The sequence below is a fragment of the Netta rufina genome (assembly GCF_964035555.1).
Source record: "Netta rufina genome assembly, chromosome: 1".
Taxonomy (NCBI): Eukaryota; Metazoa; Chordata; class Aves; order Anseriformes; family Anatidae; genus Netta; species Netta rufina.
In genome coordinates, this window is record NC_140123.1 from 2,854,013 (window position 1) to 2,874,472 (window position 20,460).

The following is a 20,460-nucleotide window of genomic DNA, read 5'->3' on the forward strand; positions in this document are numbered from 1 at the left end:
TGCCAGCGCCTGAATGTTGCTGAGGCTTCTGTTCTTATCTTAGCCGGGAGAAAAATGTGACGGGAAAGGGTTTAGGGAAGAAGAAAGAGTTTAGGAGTCTAAGGGTGACAGAATAAAACTAAAATGGAGATGCTTATGTCAGGAAAATGTATCGAGCCACTGAATAATCTCTTAAGAGGAGTGTGAACTGTTGGCTAGGCCAAGAAAATTGACCAAGAAAGGATTTCACTTTTGTTAGAACCTGGGCTGACTGTTCCTCTCCTATACAAAATATAGAAGATATTTTAATAATAAATTTTAATAATAATATTTTAAAATATCTTTAAATTCCCTAAAATTTTAAATTGTCCATGATGTTGCATTTATCTTAATATAAGAGTGTGGTGGGAATTTGGTTGCTAGCAGTCTGATAAAACCATTTTCTTGATTTTCCAATTTTACTTTTGAACTTACCAGTGTGAAACTGGAAAGTTGAAAATTTACAATTTACAGCAGAAAAGCAGCAGCTGCAATAGCTGCGCGTGTTCGCCCTGTAGTAGCGAGCTGATTTTATTTCTGCTCTACCCTCAGAAGACTGTTCTGAAGAAAAGGGGTATTTCGGGGTTTGTAGCAGTCCGGTTCTAGCTTGGATCAATGCAAGTCTGTCAGCTGGGTGCCACAATGATAATGGAGTTTGTAGCGGCGTGAGTTGAGGTGTAGTTAATAATCCAGCATGAGCTGCAGTGAGGCTGCTGTGCTTGTTTCGTATGAGCCCCCAAAGAGCTGAGAGGAACAGCTTTGCTGCTGGTGACCTGGGCTGCATACAAATTGCATTCTCCAAGTGAAAATCACCGCTTCTCCCCTGAGCTGTGCCATCTCACTGCCGGGTCCGAAACTACAGCGCGTTGTCTTCTCCCTTCCATCGCCTTGCATGCTAGAGGGAAGCGTAGTGAAACACGGATTATTATGTAGGCTCCCAGAAAGTCTGTAATTAATTAGAGCAGTGCCTGTAATTGATGAGAATCAAATTTGTTAAACTAATAGGGGATCTGAGGTTGGAGAATATGAAACAAAGTAGGAGTTGTTGGTGGTCACTATATTTCTTACTGGGACTGTTTCTTCATGGGGAAAAATTATCCTTAAATACATATAATTGTGCAATTTCTTTAAAAGATGAGCAGTTTGCTGTTATCAATGATAATGCATGGCTCTTGTATATCAGTCTGCCATTAGGCTTTTAAATTCTTTATAATAGTGGGAAACAGAGGCACAAGAAAGGTGAAACAACTTGTCGGTGGGTCCCCGTCAGATGAAGAATCCTCCAGGTCCCAATGAGCTCCAGTTTTATCTGTGTCAGTCGGCTGTAATAGGAAAGAAAACAGCAAGCTGTTGTTGACACGTTTATACCTAAGGAACCAGTTTGTATGACCAGCTCCTGAGTCACTTGTTGAATTTGGTTGGACTGTCAGTAGATTTACTGCTTATCCTGGGGCAGAACTGGCAGGCAGCACAGTTGCATGAGCCTTGCTCATGGAAATAAGGTGAAATGGAGCTGCTGTCAACAAGTTTCTCTCTTGTTTTCCTTTTGGAAAAGTCAGAAAGCACGCTGTAATTTTGGGTCTCCTTAACTGGTGACTCAGTCAGTAACGGAGGATGTAGGTAATGAGAGCTAAGAAAGTGATTCATGGAACAGATCATCTTTATGGAACAGGTCATCTTGAGTGTAATCACACAACGTGTGCAAGATAACCAAGGGATCCAGCCCAGCCAGCAGGGGTTCATGAAAAGCAAGTCCTCCCTGACCAACATCATCTCCTTCTGTGAACGGGTGACTCTTCTATGAACGATGAGGGAAAGGCTGTTGATGTAGTCTACCTAGACTTCAGCAAGGCCTTTGACACAGTCTCCTACAGTATTCTCTTGGAGAATCCAGTAGCCCATGGCTTGGATAGGTACACGCTTTGCTGGGTTAAAAATTGGTTGGATGGCCAGGCCCAGGGAGTGGTGGCGAACGGAGTGAAATCCAGCTGGTGGCAGGTCACCAGTGGTGTTCTCCAGGGGTTGGTGTTGGGACCCAGCCTTTTTAATATCTTTATTGATGACTTGCATGAGGGAATTGAGTGCACCCTCAGTAAGTTTACAGATGACACCAGGTTGGTGGGACATGTTGATCTGCCAGAGTGTAGGAAGACCCTGCAGAGAGAGCTGGACAGGATAGGATGGGTTGATGGGTAGAGGGCTGAGGTCCAACATGGCCAAGTGATGGGTCCTGCATTACTGATTGATGACCTTCTCAACATGAGCCAGCAGGGTGCCCAGGTGGCCAAGAAGGCCAACAGCATCCTGGCTTGTGTCAGGAGCAGTGGGGCCAGCAGGGCCAGGGAGGTGCTCGTCCCCCTGGGCTCTGCTCTGCTGAGGCCACCCCTCGAGTGCTGGGTTCAGCTTTGGGCCCCTCACTCCCAGAAGGACATCGAGGCCCTGGAGCGTGGCCAGAGAAGGGCTCCGAAGCTGGGGAAGGGCCTGGGACACAAGTCCTGTGAGGAGCGGCTGAGGGACCTGGGGGGGTTTGGGCTGGAGAAGAGGAGGCTCAGGGCAGAGCTTATTGCTCTCTGCAACTGCCTGAAAGGAAGGGGTGGGGAGCTGGGGGGCGGCCTCTGCTCACAGGGAAGCAGGGCCAGGAGCAGAGGGAACGGCCTCGAGTTGTGCCAGGGGAGGCTCAGGTTGGCAATGAGGAGACATTTCTGCTCAGCAAGAGCGGTCAGGCCTTGGGACGGGTTGCCCAGGGAGGTGGGGGAGTCCCCGTCCCTGGGGGTGTTCAAGGAGAGGTTGGACGTGGTGCTTGGGGACAGGGCTTGGTGGTGACATTGGTGGTAGGGGGTGGTTGGAACAGGTGATCTTGGAGGGCTTTTCCAAACCTAATAGTTCTATGATTAACCTTTGGAAGGCAACTAAGAATATATATATAAAAAAAGCTAGCATTTTCACATTCTGCATTTTCTTCTTTTACCCACAATGAATCAGTCTATTTCATATGAATTTGCTGAGAAAATTTCACCCATGAGACATTTAGCCATGTTTCTGTGCTAATGAAGTCTAAACCACCCTGTCTTTATTTTCATTTTTTCATATATAATTGGAAGACTCTTGACATTTTGTTCATCGGACGTAAAGAAATTCTGTCAAGTATTGGCCTCATTTGGGCAGCCTCCCTGGATTGCTAAAATACCCTATGCAGTCATTCTGAGTCAGGATAGCCTCTTATGCTTTTCAGGATTCATTATTTATGTTTTCTTTTCTTCCTTGTCCACAGTATCTCAGCCTCCCCATTGTTACAGGTAATGGACAATTGATTGTAGCTGAGTAGGTGGGTCTGAAGTAACTGGCAACTGTGCTGCTGTAACTACAGGCAGAATTTGGCCTTCAGACTTTCTGGACCTCTCCTGCATACTTCTCTGTCTGGGTCTTTATTCTTAATGAAAATAAGAAGTATTCTTGGAAATCGTGTTATGACAACTGCGAAAACACGGCAGTCACAGCTTCAAGCAGTTCATACATAACTGGCTCAGCTTTTACCTCTCTTTTGTTCTGTGCACAGAAGGAAATGAAGCGTGTATGATTTTCCTGAGCACATACATATGTATTCATGTGAGTGTTGCTGTGCATTTGTCATACCTCGCCTGGAATAACCTGATCCCATTGGCCAGTTTAGTCCTCATCTGGAAGAAAATCAAAGATCTAAAAAAAAAAAAAAAAAAATTACCTAAGCAATCTCATTAAGTTTAATGAAACTGCTGATCCAGGCTGAGAAAACACATTATTGATGCTTTCTCTGAGAAAAGGTGAGCTGTGTTGTTAGCAGAGATTTCACTGGAGAGCGTGTATGAGGACAGAGTGCATTCATCAACACACAAACTTCAAGAAAACATTCATCTTACAACTTAGATATATTTTGTTTCTAAAAAAGAAAAAAAAAAGTTGAAGTAGTTTCTTGCTCAGGGAACAATTTACTCTACAAACTTAAGGGACAGCTGTTAAACACCTCATGCAATAAAAATGATTCTCTGCTAGAGCATCACAGTTATGACTGATGAGTAAACCTCAAAAGGGCTATATTGTTCTGTTAAGCACTGCTCATATTGAACAGGATAATTGTACTAAAAGTCACATTTCCAGGCAGGTTTGCAGTGGAGCCTCTGATCTGCAAAGGAAAGGTGCAAGTTCTGGCACCATCCTTGTCTGCCTCTTCCTCAGCTCTGTGCAAAGCTTATGGCATTTGGTTTTGTTAGGCAATATTATGCAGGGATGATACTATTTGCCCTCAGCCACTTCTTATTTAAGAAGGCATTGAAAAAGAAAAAAAAAGGAAAATTGTGCTAGCTCTTCTGTACCATTCAGCATAATTATTTTCAGGTACTTGAGATTTATACTGCTGTGGAGAACAATAGGAAATTGCAAGTGAGAAAACATTCATCAATGATCACAGGGAAGAAACATTTTTCTTTTTTTTTCTGTAGTTAGGTGGAAATAATAGCACTTGCAGATCTGAAAATAGGTGTTGCTGATCAAAGCGCACCATTCGCCTTGTCTTCACCTCAAAAAGCTTCCAGCTGTTTCTGGCCTTCTGAAAGCAAACTATAAAATGAGATTTTCTTTCCTCGCTGCAAATTGTGGGCAAAATTTAGATTTGGGCTGCGCCTTAGAGATTGCTCATTTCTAAGATTTTTTTATTATTTTTTTTTATTTTTTCCTGGAGAACTATGGAAGACACCGTAGCCAGCATTTACCTTGTGGCCACTGACATCGAGAATCCTTCCTTGCAGTGCTGTGAAGCATATCAATGAGCCCTCTCTCGAGCAAGCCACCAGCTTCCCGAGCACTGCATTATACACTTCCCCAGTAAAACGTCTAGACGGGAACAAAGGGAGTTTCTCCTGCTGGCATTTCCAGCAGAAGCCTCCGCACACTGGAGCTTTCATATTATATAGGTGGAAAAAAAAAGAAAAAAAGGCTCGATTCCTTTCGTTTTATGTGATTTCCTGTTAAAAGACACGCCGCGGGTGAGGCAGCTGGTAATGAATTTCCGTAAGGCAATCAGGGCACGGGTGTGTTTAGTGCAGGTGTGGACCCAAAAGCAGGAGATTTATGCAAGCTGGAACACCCATGGGATGGGTGCCACGAGGCGGGACACCTTCCCTCCTCTTCATCCAGCCCCAGGGTGCACTTTTCCTTCGTAAAATCAGAAAAGCTGCGAGACGAAGGGCGGAAAAAACAAGTGCACATGGCAAAAATGAAGCCCCGGGGGCCAAAGCTTGTCCCGGTTGTGTGTTTTTTCAGCGATCACCTCACAGAAAGTTTTGTGACCAGGCTTTTTTTGTTTGTTTTCTCTTTGTTTTACCAATAGGCTTTTTTTTTTCTTTCTTGCCGTGACACGGCAGCCACAAACTGACACCACATCACCTTCAAGCCTCAGCTGCGCCCCGGAGATGGTTTCTTTTCCTATTTCTAATCTGATCTAAGGAATGTTCAGAAGATATAATTTATTGTGTTTTGTTTTGTTTTGTTTTGTTTTTTTCTGTGAAAACCACGGATGAACCACCCGTGGGTGCTGCCAGGCCCGGACCTCCGGATCCATCCCTCACAGCTTTGGGCTGCGGGGCAGGTGAAACGAAGCCATGTTTTGGGTGCTTTTGGGGCACGCACTTTATTACCACTTTATTACCACTTCATTTGCACAGAATCGGGCTGACTGATCGCCACAGCGAACCGGTGGCGATTTTACGCCAGAAAACGGCCGGACAGCCTCCACCTCGCCACGTTTCCTCGCACAAACAGCGGTCGGCGGTTAAAACCCGAGCTCTGCGGGGCGTGACGAGCCCGCAGCCCGCCGCTTCGGGCTCCCTCAGCGCCTCAGCAACGCGCGCGGGCTTTTTGTCCCCTCTCGCCACCCGTCCCCAGCCGCCGGGCAATGGCGGGACGGCCAGCAGCGCGTCCACAACAGCGTGTGTGCGGCGAAAGACTACAACTCCCATGAACACCCCGCGGCAGAGCGCATGCGCGCAAACACCCTGTGTTCATCTCACCCCCCCGCGCTTCTCCCATCTCAGCCGGGGAAGGGAGGGGAGCGAGGGGACTACAACTCCCAGCGTGCCCCGCGGCGGTAGCGCATGAGCAGTGCGGCGCGCCGCCATCTTGGTCCTGTGAAGCGCTGCTGCCGCCGCCGCCGCCAAACAAACCGGAGCGCGGCACCGGGAGGAGGGGGAGGGGAAGGGAGGAAGAGGAGGAGGAGGAGGAGGAGGAGGCAGCCGAGGCCGGGCCCTGCCTCTGAGGAGCCCCCTTCGATGTACCGGGCACGGCCGGGCAGGTGGGTCCTGCTCGCCGAGGCTCCGCGCTCCCCGCGGCTCCCGGTGCCTTCCTCCGCCGCCTCACCTCAGGGCCCGGCCCGGCGGCAGCGCCACGGTCCCAGGCCGCCCGTTGCTCGCTGAGGGGGTCCCCTCAGGGCTCTTTTGCCCTTTTTCCCTTCCCAACCCTCTTTTTCCAGCCCCTCCGGTTCTCCTCCACCACCCCCCGGTACCGGGGAAAGGCGGGCGGGGGGCTCCCGGTGGCGGCTGCCCCCTGAGGGGAGCCAGCAAGGCGCTGGGAGCTGCGGTGGAGCCGGGGCTTTTGTTCCCGGTGCCCGCCTCCCGCCGTGCTGGCAGCTCCCCCCCCCCCCCCTTCCCTCCCTCCCGCTCTCCTCCGGTCCTTTTTTCCCGTTTATTTTCCCCGTTATAACGAGGAGATGCCCCCCCTTTCCTTCTCCTTTCCTTCCCCGAAACCTCGCCGCCATGCAGTGGGGAAAGGGGGTGTTCCCGTTTTGGGGGGGGAAGGCGAATTTCACCGTGTTTTTGCTTTGCTGGCATAGGAGACGCTCGTGCTAAATGTGTTCCCCGAGGGGAAAGGTGGTGGTGGTGGTGTGGGGGGGGCGTGCGGTTAGCTGGAAGAGTTCCTATAATAGGTGCTCTGTGCATAAAGGGAGGGAGGAGACTGGAGAGCATCGATTCGGGGAGCGTTTCGGCGTGAAAAAAAAAAAAAAAAAAGGGCTTGAGGAGGAGATGGGAAACTCGGGAGAAAGGCTCGGCTGGTGGATCAGAGGAAGGGAGGATAAGAAGCCCGTGCCCTTGCGGAGCCGCTGGATTCCTGCACGGTAACACATGCCAGCACAAAAGCTGGAGCCGGAATGGCAGCGAATGTGTTGGTGGAGTTGTGAGCAGGCAGCGGAGTTTGCGTTCATCAGCCTGGGAGCTCGATAAATGGTGGCCTCGCGCTGACTGCATTTCTGTTCCTTTTCAGCCAGGCCGAGCTCTGGGGGAGCACAGAGGCGAGGGAAAGATGCCTGTGGTGTGGCCAACTCTCCTGGATCTCAGCAGAGATGAATGCAAGAGGATCCTTCGCAAACTGGGTACAGTAAGATAACAGTCTGTGGGTCTGTATGTTTGCCCTTCCCAGATCTGCCTGCCCGCTGCTTTCGTGAAACACTTTAATGCGTCTACAGGCAACTTACAAGTCATTTCCTGCCTTTTGCATGTGTCATTGGTTTGACAGCCTGGGCTTAAAATGATGGTTGGCAGATGCTCTGCCTGAGCAAAAGGAGTAGAACGGAATTGGTTTGGTTTGGGTGAATCTCTCATGGACGTCCTGGTCCATCTCTGCCTTGATGTTGCAGTGCTGTATTTTTCATGGCTATTAAGGTGTGAGAGGTCTTCGTTTGCTTTTCAATTCTTTATTTGTACCCCAAAATCATGGAATCCTACTTTGTTTGATGCAGCGAGATTGAGCACAAGTAGCAAAGGTTCTGGTGTAAAGATCTGAAACAAGAACCCAACAACCCGTGTGATAAGTTGCAATTTTTCAGCCTTCAGGTACATGGATTGTCAGGGAAATGTGAAAACAGCGTTATCACCTCACTACCATAAGCAGCAGGAGCTTTTGGCATTGTTTCAAATCTAGCTCAACATCTGGGTACCTTGCCCAACAGGAAAATAAATATATTGTGAGATTTTTCACGTTCCATCCTTGTAAATATATGAGTACAAGGAGATATAGCACTGTCTATATAATAAAAATATTTGCTGTTTCCAACACACACACACACACCTTTGGGTGTCACAGGGGAGGAGATCTTTTGTTAGATCAATGATCTGACGAAGCAATGTGCTTCTTGCATTCTTCAGGAACTGAATTTTTGTATTTAGTTACTTTTTTTTTTCCCCCCAGTTAAATGATGCATAGGATTAGAAGGAAAGGCTGTCCTCTGAGGAGCGTAATGTAGGAGATGATGTCAGGAAGAAAGCTGAAACTGCCACAAACTTCCTGTGACAGTTGAGTCACTTAGCTCCTTGTTTGTATTTTACTTGGAACTTAAAAGCTTGTGTGCTGTGCTCCTTGGCTGTGCAAAGGTTCTCAGACGTTATGAAGCCACTGACTTTATTTTCTGAGAACTGAGAAGTTATTTTTTCTTGATTTCCTCTTTATTTCTCTTCTCGATAATCTGGGATTCGCGTTCTGTTGAAACAGACAGTGGCACAGACGTTGTGCACAGCACCAAAACGAAGCTGTACGTCCGTTGAGGTGACAGCTCTACGTCTTAAGCAAGGCTCAAGGAGTACGAAAACTAGGAGAAAGTGCGGGATGCCAAAAAATTCAGACCGGATCTGTGCTACTGAATTATGTTCACGTAGATCTGCTGGCTAGAAGCGTGGAAAAAGGAAAAAAAAAAAAAAAAACAACAACAACAAAAAAAAAACAACTTCCACCCCAGCTGATGGCGGTGTGCTGGCAGAACCCTGCTGGTGCAGCTGAGCCAAACAGAACTGCAGCTACACCTCCTTCAATGACATAACCTAGGCTGACAGGAAAAAAATTAAAAAAAAAAAGCTTTTTTTTTTTTTTTTTCTTTGCTGGCATGAGCTGTGTCCCCACAAGGGGGCCCTGCCAGCGTAACAGAGGATCGCAGCTTGTAGCAGCCGTGGCTCTTGGAGGGTAGGTAGGAAAGCTCTGGGTTTATCCAGACACAGCAGGAGGCTGCAGGAGGAAGGAGCAGGGGCAGGGGGAGCGAAGAGCTGTCTGCCAGCCGTGCAGCAGATCGATATTGCTGGATGCAGAGCCCTGCCTCGCCAGCTCCACACAGCTCCACGAGTGAAATGCCACAGTGTAGGTGAGGCTGAAACGCATCTCCCAGGCGTGCAGTACCTAGCGGTGTCCTGGGTTCATAACCTTGCACTTGAAATAATGCTATTTATTTGTAAAAGCCAATTTTTGAAGCTTTTTTTTTTTTTTTTGCCTCTTTGACGTGTTTCATCTTGAAAAGAGAGCTCACCGGTTCGTGACCCCTATATAAGACAGAAGGGTGAGGAAGCTGGTTATAGCTGCTCTGTAATTTACTTAGCTTACCAACTTCCCAAAAGCTGCAATGTGCATTTAAAAACCTTCGTGTGAAGCATCTCCATTGAAATTGCAAAAAGGAGAAGAAAAAAAAAATCTGTCCTTGCTAAGTAATTATATGGTTGTATGTGGGGATTACTTTACGTTGTTAACAGAGGAAAATAATTAGTTTCTTAAATATTGTAACACGGTTGTCTAAATAAATGTTGATATTAGTAATAACCATTCCGTTAATTAGCAAATGTTTTATAACCGAAGCTGTAAATGCTTCTCTAGGTCACTCAGCATCCCTGTGCAGGCTGCTTAGCCAAAGCGACTCTGCTTTGGGTTTTGTCTGCTTAATCAGGACAGGAGAGCAGGGCTTCTTTTCAACACAATTCCTCAATTTGATTTGTAAATGAGCCCTTTGGAATCCTAATCTGGAAGCTTTTCAGAGCAGCATCCTCTTCTTTATTGTGCAGGAAAGTTCCGATGTGGTTTTGGGCCCTTGTTAGCTTGTGGCCTGCCCCTTTGATTTGTGTTTTTGGTTAACCTGGCATCTGTTGTGGGGTTGGGTCGGTTTGCTGTAGAAAAGGGGTGCTGAATGAAAGTCATCTGCAGAAGCAGTGAAAGAATTTGTCCTGCTGGCTCACAGCGTGGTTCCCAGGAACATTTTCTTAAAACATTAACGCTAAGCCTAGAACAGCAAGTCATTCTTTGGGAATCTGGCAGGCTCCAACATCACTTGCACTAGGTGTGTTTTCACCCTTCCCAATAGGACAAAATCCAGAAATTCCAGTAGGCTTTAGAACTATCATTTTTTTTGAAAACACTGATGGAATATTTCCATGAATCACCTGGTGTAATCGATTTGTTCTGTCAGAGTTATGTTTTTGCGTGCTGATCCTCATGATGCTTCTACGTTTAAGAGTAGCTGGATTGTTTCTTTCATGCTCTGGACAGGTTTAATTCACTCGCAGTGCATTGTTTTCAGATTCAAGCTGTTGTACGTATCAAATAAATGGGCATAAAAGATAATGGTGAGCATATTTAACAAAGCAGAGCTTATGTTCTCCATGCTAATGAAGGAACAGTGTTAGGAAAAAATCATTTGCTCTCTTGGTAGTGTATTTCCTCTGCAAGCCAGGCACTTCCGTGGAACTTTTAATAATAAATCAATTCATTAAGTTTCTTCTATTGTTTCTAGAGAATTCTAAGGTACCGTCCGGGTTCAGGGACTGTTTCTTCAAGGTCCCTGACTTGAACTGCCAGCTCAGAGCTCGAGATGTTCGGTTGGGTGTATAAACTAGATAATCCTCTGTGATGATAGAATTGTTTCATAGAAAAGCTGTCCGCTGCGGTGTAATTGACTGAGAGAGTTCTAAACCATCAATCTCTTTTGAAAAGCACTAAATAATTGAAAGACGTGTTCCTTTTTATGACTTTGAAAATTAATGGAAAACTGTCAGTAATACTGAAAATAATGTTCTTCCTTTGCTGCGAGCGTTAAATAGAAATACCATTTGCTCTAATTCCTCAGAACTGGAGGCATATGCAGGTGTCATCAGTGCCTTACGTGCACAAGGAGACCTTACGAAAGAGAAGAAGGATCTTCTTGGAGAGCTCTCGAAAGTGCTTAGGTAATCCTGACCTTTTTAAAATAAGAACAAGCGGCCCGTTCTCTTTGAAGGTAGTACGTGCTTTTTCTATCGCTCACATCCTAAAGCAAATCTTCATTTAGAGAAGTAATTCTCCATCTTGTGGAGCTTTGATTCCAGTTTGGCTTTGAATAAAGAAAACAACTGTTCCTCTCTAGTTGAAGATTTGCTGTTTGTTGATGGTTTTGGAGATATCTCGCATTAGAAGCATCACAGCTAGCTCGTGAGTGCATGCTGGCTTGGATTTTATTACAGGTAGGATTTGAAGATCTTCAGGCTCAGGATGCAGCAAGGAAGAACACTGCATGTTTGCTGCAATTTTTTCTACCGTGTACTTTAAATTTATTGCACTGTTTTGCAGTGGTACCCAGTGAACAGTTCTCTTAATTCTTCAGTAATACTTTGTGAACAATAACGCATTCATTCTTTCTCTCTATGATAGCAAAAATTAAGTGACAATCTCTTAAATGTAACTGCCTGTTCCCTTTCGTCTCCCTGACTGGATTATTCATAAGTTCCATTTTAGCTGGAAGTTTTAGATAAATGTTCATGTCTCCCTCTGACTAAAATATATTGACTTTTTTTTTTCTTTTTAACAGTATCTCAACGGAGAGACATCGCGCTGAAGTTCGGAGAGCGGTAAATGATGAACGACTCACGACTATTGCACACAAGTAAGTTCTAGGTTATTTTCTACATGATTTCCAAAGGTGCCCATTATGCTATTAGCTGAATGATACAACTTTCAAAATTGATGGCAGTTTAAAGAACAGTAGTTAAAACAGTATATGGCCAAAGGAGTTACTGTATCTGATTGAGATCAGGGTGCTGGAAAGGATTATTTTAGTACTCGTTACTCTCATTTGCTGCACAAGCACAACTTAGGAGACAGTCCTTTGTCATGAGGAGCTTTCCGTAAAATAAACAGAAGAAACAGAATAGGGGGAAAACAAACAGCATGAACAGCTTCTTGTGTACAAATTTCGTCTTTGTTTTATAGTTGTTTTCTAAATTTAATTTTATTTATATCCATTCAAAAACGTTATGTTAAAGGAGACTTAACTGTAGAAGGACAAAGGGAGGGGAAGAGGTGGGAGAGAGCAGTGGAAAACAGTCATATATCAGCATAGAGGGGGGGAAAATGGTCAGAGTGGAGAGAAAAAAAAAAAACGAAAAAAAAAAAAAAAAAAACAACACCCTGCAGCAAGCTGTCTGATGACATCAGTGTCCACTGTTCCCGGCTTGATGCAGCTGCTCTGCTAGCATCAGCTGGGTTGGTTCCTCCTTGCATTTGCTTTCCCAAGCTTCATGTGATTTTGAGAGGTGGAGAGGAGCAAGGGGGCAAGAGCTTACGTATCTCTGGAGGTAGTTAATAACCTGACCTTTAAGAAACATGCTTGAAAAGTGATGGATTTTAAATGTTTGGTTTTTTTCCATATTTTTTTCTGTGTTATAACCATCGATTTTGAATTTGACTCATGTAGCTTAGGTGTTATGGGGAGGGAAAAAAGGAAATTGGGCAGGTAGCAGGCTGCTTGGAGTTAGCAGTTGTCAGAACTGAGACTTGCCAAAATCAGCATGCCTCTGTAGTGCTACAGAAGGACACTTTAGTGTTTTAATGCTTATATTTAAAGAGTTACAACTTGCTGTTTACCAAACAAAATCCCACCAACTTCTTTAGCGAAAGAAAAAAAATAATAACTAAGTATTTAATTGTCAAATCTGGATTATTTTCTTGAACCAAGTATCCTTTTTAAGTAGTAGTTCTGTTTTTAGCATTTTACAGAACAAGCGTACAGTTTGTCCTGATGTATCGAACTTCAAACGGATGAGATATTATAATCCAGACAAGGTGCAACTATAAAGTGCTGCATCTCTTTATTTTTCCTCTGGTAAATTCTTTGTAAGTGATGGTTGGTAATATAGTATTTGATTTAAATAATTTGCTAACTCACTAGGAAAGCAGTCTTTGCTAGCTTTGCTATGTGCAACATTTGTAGTCTTGTTTTTGATTTAAAAAAATGTATTTTTACCTCAGCTGATGCAGCTCTGCTTATACGATGTGAATATGTATGAAGAATGCTGAAGCATATCAGAATTTAACAATGGAGCAGATCCTCTGCATTTTACGAACTAATTTGTGGTAGATTTTGCTGCAACTTGCTTGCAATAGTTCATGTGGGAAGTTGGTTTTCAGAATATATTAATACATTAAACGGGTTGGTTTGTTTAAGAACGACATAACAGCATTGAAAAATAATCTGTAATTCGAGTTTTGCTGATTTAACAAATGACTGGTGTAAAACAGTCGGAAACAAACACCTCTCGATCTAGATGAGAACAGCATTTTTGGGAAGCATTCTAGTTTGTGTGTAAGTACTCAGGTTAAGAGAAAATCAGAGCAGCAGGTTGGTTTCTCTTGAAGAAGTCGCACAGGTACCTAAGTCATTTCATGTCCTTTTACTTTGGGACTACATGAATAAGTCTGAGAAACTTCTGCTGAGGTAAAACAAGATCTGCATTAGAAGCTGAGGGTTTTCTCCTGTAATGTGATCAGTTTGTGTAAAATTTTATGAAATCTATTGGATATCTATGTATTGTCATCTAGAAATAGTATATTAATTCTACCTGAATAGTAGATAATCTGGTGTGGGGGGGGGTTTGAACATGACATCCACAGATCTCTGGCCCGTTAAGGGCTGTTTGTAAAACAACATTACAAATAAAAGAAGCAGCAACCCTCAGGTTTGCTATGGGAGGATTTTGACAAATGGGGAAAAATGTATAAGGGCTTTCAAGAAATGAGGAAGGTTTTAGATGGTTTCTCTAGTATGGCTTTAGTAACAGCCTTTTAAATTTTCATTGTTGCAAAAAGGAAGTTAAATAAGAGTACTTAAGCGTTTTGGAAAGTCAGCAGAATACTTAAAGAATGTGCATTTCTGTTTAGTATGTCTGGACCAAATAGCTCTTCGGAATGGTCTATAGAAGGTCGTCGACTGGTGCCGCTGATGCCACGACTCGTTCCGCAAACAGCTTTTACTGTTACTGCCAATGCTGTTGCCAACGCAGCTGTTCAGCACAACGCATCTCTTCCAGTTCCTGCAGAAACTGGAAACAAAGAAGGTGAGAGAACGCCGAGATTCTAGCACAAACTGTGGGAATATAAAAATAATGTCACAGTATAAATTGTTTTCTTAGTGTTAGGTATTGAAGAAAAAAAATGAATCTTTTTTATTGCACAATGTTTGTAGAAATATATATATTTTTTTCTTTTAAATATACCTTTGTAGTGTGTGTAGTGTAAATCTGAGAACTTTGTATTAGTAGTGAGTATACAAGGAACTGGAAGTGGAAAAAAAAAAAAATGGAAAAAAGCCACGAAGTGAGGAAATTCACTGCTTAACTTGTTAAGTTCTGTAAAGTATAAAACCTTAGATGGATGGTTGAAGGCTCTGTAAAGTTCTGTAAGTCCAGAGTATTTTGTTTTAAGAAGGTAGGTATAGATCTCTGTAGGTCTTGATGCAAGTCAAGGAAATTTTGTTGGCTTTCTTTTTATTTTTTAAAAATGGATCAAGTTAAAAGATTGATTTCCACTTTTCCTGTGGCTTGAAATAATGCTAGTACACATTCCATCTGATTTGGCTGGATGGGCTTGAAAGCAACTAGCGAGTGTGTAACACTTCTTGAAATAGGCTGCTTTTTTTTCTGTTTTTCTGAGAACTGTTGGACCACTGTGCTATTACTTGTAAGCAACATTAAAAAAAAAAAAAAAAGCCAATTGTTCATTATTCAAGGAATGTTTTAGTTCCTCAATGGTACATCAGTTGAAGAAGAGGCACAAACTATTTTCTATCAGTTAACAGTCTAGATAAGCATTGTAGGTCATTTATAGAAAAGCAGATATTGAGTTAAGAATAATTTTTAAAATACATCAAGCTGGAAAGTAAAACATCTGATTATGATAAAGAAAAAGAAGAAAGCATACCATAGAATTGGCAGCACAAATTTCTGGGCATGGGAGAAGAGAAGGTTAGATTTCTACCTTTGAAGGCAGTTAATTCCATGGCCATGCTGAAGTCAAACCCAGGACTTTTCAGCAGTAACAGGATTGCAGAGGCAGAGATGTGGATAATGACACAGTAAGTCTTTGGCTTCTGTTTCAGTTGCTAAGCTAGTGATAGAATTACAGGATCCTGCACTTCAGTTATATGGAAGGTGTCTTTTCTCCTCTTCAGTGGTGGTTTGCTATTCCTACACAAGTACCACTTCAACCCCAACATCTACCCCTGTTCCAAGTGGCAGTGTAGCAACAGTGAAGTCCCCCAGACCCGCCAGTCCAGCCTCCAATGTAGTCGCCTTGCCAAGTGGAAGTACTCTTTACGTCAAAAGTAAGTGATGCTAGTAACTGATTAACAAAAGGGAAAGAAAAGGACAACCTTGTGGCTGAAGCATGGAGCGAGTTAGATGCTCTGGCCTGTGGCGAGTCATTTAATGCCTTTATGCCTTAGTTCAGTCTCAGGACTGAATAAATTGGTTCCCTTTCTCGGAGAAATTGTGTTCAGGATAAATCCACTGACTGTAAAATGCTGCAGGGAGCAGTAGTGGCAAGGATAGCAAGACTGGAAAGTATTTTGAAAGTAAAACATAGTCGTTGCTATATTTTCAGTGGATTTCTAATCCAGCTTGGTCAGGAGTTGCCTCCAAGGTGGCACTGCATGCTGTTCTTCAGAGGACTCCCTTCTTCCCTCTCCTGCTTAAGTAATGCATGGTGGTCATTTAGTTGAATTAGAAAAGATCCCTCCTTCCCCCTTTCACTGTTGACCTAGACCTTTTCAGAACACAGTAGTTTGGAAACTATGCGTGCCCTTATTTTAATTAGAGATTCAGGTATCGGGCTGTTCCCCAGGTGATCAAACCTAGCCTTGTGCTGGGTAAGGATTTGGCTTTTTGCATACTATATGCAGCTAGAAGCTTGAGAGAATACAGAGATTTCTGAGTTGTGTTTGAACAAATTACAATATTTATAAGTTGAGTCATTTTGTGATTTATTTGGAAGCGGATTTTAGTGAAGTTTGCATACCTAGGCAATTATGAAAATCCCATCAGATATGAAATCCCATCAGTTACCCATCTTCACATATTTTTTATTTACTAGGTTTGGAAACCCAGGGTGTAATGTTTAGAATCAGTCTTTCTTCACGTTGTTTTGTTTTTTTTTTTTAATTTCTTGTCTAATAAATCAGCTAGTTCCAAAAGCAGAGTATGTCCTCATAAATATGTTCAGCTCATCCAAGATAGTTTTATCTAATAATTAAAAATGCATTAATCTATCCTTATTTGAATTTTGGTGCCTATTAAAATGCAAATGATTTTAAAAAAGATTAATAGTGAAGTTGATCAGAGGTGCTATTTGCTGTTTTTGTGGATGTTGAAGACAGTTAATATTTAAAATTATAAATATTAATCTTAGTGCTATATGTGCATGTTTGTATAAACTTCTGGCTAGCCAGAAGTGTCAAATTGAATATAAACCCAATGTTAACTGCAAGCCATCATCTGTATCGGCTGTATCAACCCACAGAAGCCATTACGTTCAGATTTTTCATTTTTCTGATTTATTGCACTAATCACTTTGGCTTTAGTTTGAAGATTCGGGGGAAAATGTTCTTAACCTCTTAAAAATTTAATTTAGACTTCTGTTGAATGATTACATGGTAATGAGTATAAAACCAGTCTAGACGCACAATAGAGGGATGAAAGGTTCTCATTTTTATTCCATCCATTCCTAGATTTTTATCCCTCCTCACACACACTTGAAGTGCTTTATTCTATTTTTTTTAACGTAATTGTGCATCTTCCAGAGCATGTTGTTACCAATCACATTTTAACCGATTTGGTTAAGAGAGGAGGCCTGAGTTAGGGATAGGTTTGTTGTTTTACGTCATTCATGTCACAGTCTGATGGAGCTATTAACCCCTCCGTGCCTCTGCTTCCTTGCAGCGTGAGTTACAGCCCAGCTCTGTTACCTTTTAACTAAGGGCTTGTGGAATATTTGGCTCAAGCACAATTTCTGCCATGAAATTACAGGAATAGCATCCTTACAAAACCCCAGCAGTGAAAACAAGGAATGAAACGAGCTGTACCTAAGATCAAAAGATAAATATTCAGCTAGCTTAATTTGCTGCTCCTTTTGTTTTGTGGAAGAGGACGTGTCCAAATACTTCTTACCTCCAGTATTTCTTTATAACCCACTGAAGTACCAGACAAGCTGAACGTGGATTCGTGATTCAGGTGGATATTTGGATGCTGAAACTCCTGCAGGATTTTGATGACATCAGTGGCCGTGTGGTTACAGGTTTACCAAGTGCCCTTACGGTATACTCAGAGCCTGTTCTTAGTAGACTTTAGCCCTGCAACTGAGTCTGCTTTGTGGATGGAGCTGGCCTCTAGGCTTGTTTAATCCGTAAAGGAAATTGTTGTTTAGAGCTTTTACTCATAGGTACACACTTCATCCATACTGCTACAGAGTGCTAAAACTATTTTTTTGAAGCTGAAAGCAAGCTCAAAGTAGAGCATTGGCTTTTCTGTAGTTCAGTTTCATGATAAAAACCTCCAGCCTCTGAAGCGTACCTGCAGATGAGCTGTTCCTAGACTAACACAGAACGCCAAGTTTTGAAATTGTCATTTTTCACATGCTGTGCCACTAGGCCTTTTCTTGTCCATATTAATTCCTGTGTTTTTACTTTCTGAATACCAGAATATTTAGTTATTTTAATTAGAGATTGACCGTAATTAGATCCTGACCCTAATTAGAAGCTGACTGCCAACCAAGTTTGCTTGGGTTACCAGCAAGACTGTTTTTTACCATGACAGCATTTTCTGTCTGTAAGCCACAGGCATACAAAAGAAGGTCTTCAGTCTTGTTCTGTATAGGGGAACTGAGTCTTTCCTGCATATCTTTTGTGTTTGTTTTTTTTTTTTTAATTGTTTATCCCTAGGTGATGGTAAACATAATGCTTCCTTAATAATTGTAAGAGATTTTCAAGGTAGCTATACTGTGTCTTTTTCTAATGCATAACAATTAATGAACCCCTTGCTTGCTTAGGAAAGTTTAGTAGGAATTTAAGATCCCTAGATCGTGCTTTCTAAAGAGGTGTCTGTTGCTCAGCTGAGTGTTACAACAGATTTGTTTCTACATGTGCAGAAGTTGATTGTGGGGATGAATGAACTACTTAAAGGCCAGACTCGCCTTGTTTTCCACAATTTGATGTTAGGTGATGTCTTACTGCTCCACACAATGCACCAAACAAAGCAGAAGCTTATAAAGTGAGGCTTGACCTTCACAGCTGTATGTTATGAAAAAAAATTAGATCTCAAGATGCTGCATTGAGGTGAAAAGGAGGTTACTGTAACAATAAGCACGGCATGGAAGTAGGTGCAAAGGTTGAAATCAGAGAAAACTGTAGGAGGATAAACTTCAGTTGTCCAGTAAAACATAATCAATAACTGCAGGGTAGGGTAAAGTTTTAAACTGAAACATGCATGACATTATGCCAAATGCTGTGTGTTTAGTTTCATTAGACAAACTTCTGGGGACAGAATGAAACTCGTGTACTGGCTCTTGTGTTCTTTTAATCACTTAAAAAGAACAAAGTAACCCAGTGGCTGACTAGCTTGGGTTCTGAGGGGTTGTTTCTTTGCTTTCTGGCACTGTAAGTGTGGTCTATATTAAGGACTAAGACCATCTGTGGTGTGTTATGGGTTAGTTGTGACCATAAGATGTAATTTATATATTTTTTTTTCTCTTACTTGAAAGTGTGTGCAGGACTCAGCAAGCCTGAAGTGTTTTAGAAAGCACTGGGAACTGCAGAGGGGGAAAATATAATTTAGCAAAGCACTTCTCTTCCAGGTGTCAGCTGCTCGGACGATGATGAAAAGCCCCGCAAAAGACGGCGAACTAATTCTTCTAGTTCTTCCCCTGTTCTCCTGAAAGAAGTCCCGAAGGCAGTGACTCCTGTCACTAAAACTATCACAGTGCCTGTAAGTGGCAGCCCCAAGATGAGTAATATAATGCAGAGCATTGCCAACTCCTTACCACCACACATGTCGCCTGTGAAAATAACCTTCACTAAGCCCTCAACACAGACAACAAACACGACAACACAGAAGGTATGTGGGGGAAGCTGCCAAATGTTCCTTTATTCTGGTTTTATCAATGAATAAGATGTGATGTTTGACTCTTCCTTTCTGTGAACTGTCTAGCTGTTTTTTTAAGGATTGCGCTGGGGATAAGGTAATCCCTCTGTAAAAAGAACAAAGAGAAAACCGAAGTCTTGTATGAATTTAGTTCACCTGTGTGTGAAGGGACCTGGATTGACAGCCGTGGAGACTGAAGCCCTCTTTTTATCCACAGAACAGGTACAGCACAGGCAGCGGGAGTGCAAGCTTCCCCCAGACTGCCCCACCAATGTGCCTCAACCCTGACCTGAAGGGACCACTTCTAGGGATGAGAGGGGATTCAGTCTCCATGCTCATTCAATTCTTGGCCTCTCTGGTGAGACTGCCAACAAGGTTGCCAGTTAGTACCATTTGTGGTGTTGGGTTTTGTGATATGGACACTAGTCCACTGAGAACTGGATCACATAGGCCACTGAACAGCCTTCAGATGGTAACAACTATTGGTCAAAGGTAATCTTTCTTATTTCTATTTTCCTTATTTATAATTATTCTTTGCAGTAGTAGAATTCCAGGAGAGGTGGCATGGACCTTCCCTTGTCATTCCTTTTGTCTAGAGACTACTTCCTGGGGGTCTGTAAGGCTTATTCTCGGAGCTGATCAAAGACAGGGGGTGGGTTTTATTTTCCTTTCAGTTCTAGTGTGCCATTTCTCATTCTACATTAACAGTATTATTGTGGTCAAAATCAACTTCATGAGCTCAGTGTGCCCAGGCTTCGTGAGAATGCAGAGTACAGTTTGTGGAACAGGTTTTCCATAGTGAAATTTTGTTCTGGACTCGGATTTTATGTGCCTGATCTATGGCACGGCTGTTTTCCCATGCTTTACAATGCACTTCACATGTCTCTGCTTTTTTGTCCTTGAGGTTTAAAAAAGATTAATGTGTCAGACCAAGTTAGTTCTTGGGGCAGTTATTAATTAAGGCAGACTTGGGAGAGGAAAAAAAATGAATTTGGCGTTGATACCGACAGACTGATTGTAGGCTGGCTGCTAACAAGCATTTTTTCCCAACTGTGAGAGTTAGACTCTTGAGCTCAAACCTTCACACACTGTTTGTTCTATTAGTCTTGTTAATTGTTTTATGGCTCTGTTTGGATCAGCAGAGCTCCCATGTCCTGATTTGGGAAACTTTAAAAAACGAGGAGAGGATTTACCTGAAGTAACGTGCAACAAAGAGTTTGCTTTCTGGCCT

General features: G+C 43.0%; 1 protein-coding gene across 10 annotated transcripts in view; it reads left to right on the forward strand.

Annotated features, from left to right (window-relative positions):
- The first annotated feature begins 6,266 nt into the window (after window positions 1-6,266).
- Window positions 6,267-20,460, forward strand: part of EMSY (EMSY transcriptional repressor, BRCA2 interacting) — a 39,784-nt gene continuing 25,590 nt past the window's right edge. For 7 of the 10 annotated variants that reach the window (XM_084306748.1, XM_084306747.1, XM_084306752.1 and 4 more), the window contains exons 1-7: window positions 6,271-6,340; window positions 7,306-7,414; window positions 10,916-11,015; window positions 11,633-11,707; window positions 13,981-14,156; window positions 15,269-15,421; window positions 18,943-19,202. In XM_084306748.1, coding sequence (XP_084162874.1) covers window positions 7,345-7,414; window positions 10,916-11,015; window positions 11,633-11,707; window positions 13,981-14,156; window positions 15,269-15,421; window positions 18,943-19,202 — 834 coding nt within the window. In that variant the 5' untranslated portion in view covers window positions 6,271-6,340; window positions 7,306-7,344. Of the gene's footprint in view, window positions 6,341-7,305; window positions 7,415-10,915; window positions 11,016-11,632; window positions 11,708-13,980; window positions 14,157-15,268; window positions 15,422-18,942; window positions 19,203-20,460 lie in introns of all 10 variants that reach the window. The other 3 variants (XM_084306749.1, XM_084306754.1, XM_084306753.1) reach the window with 3 other exon arrangements.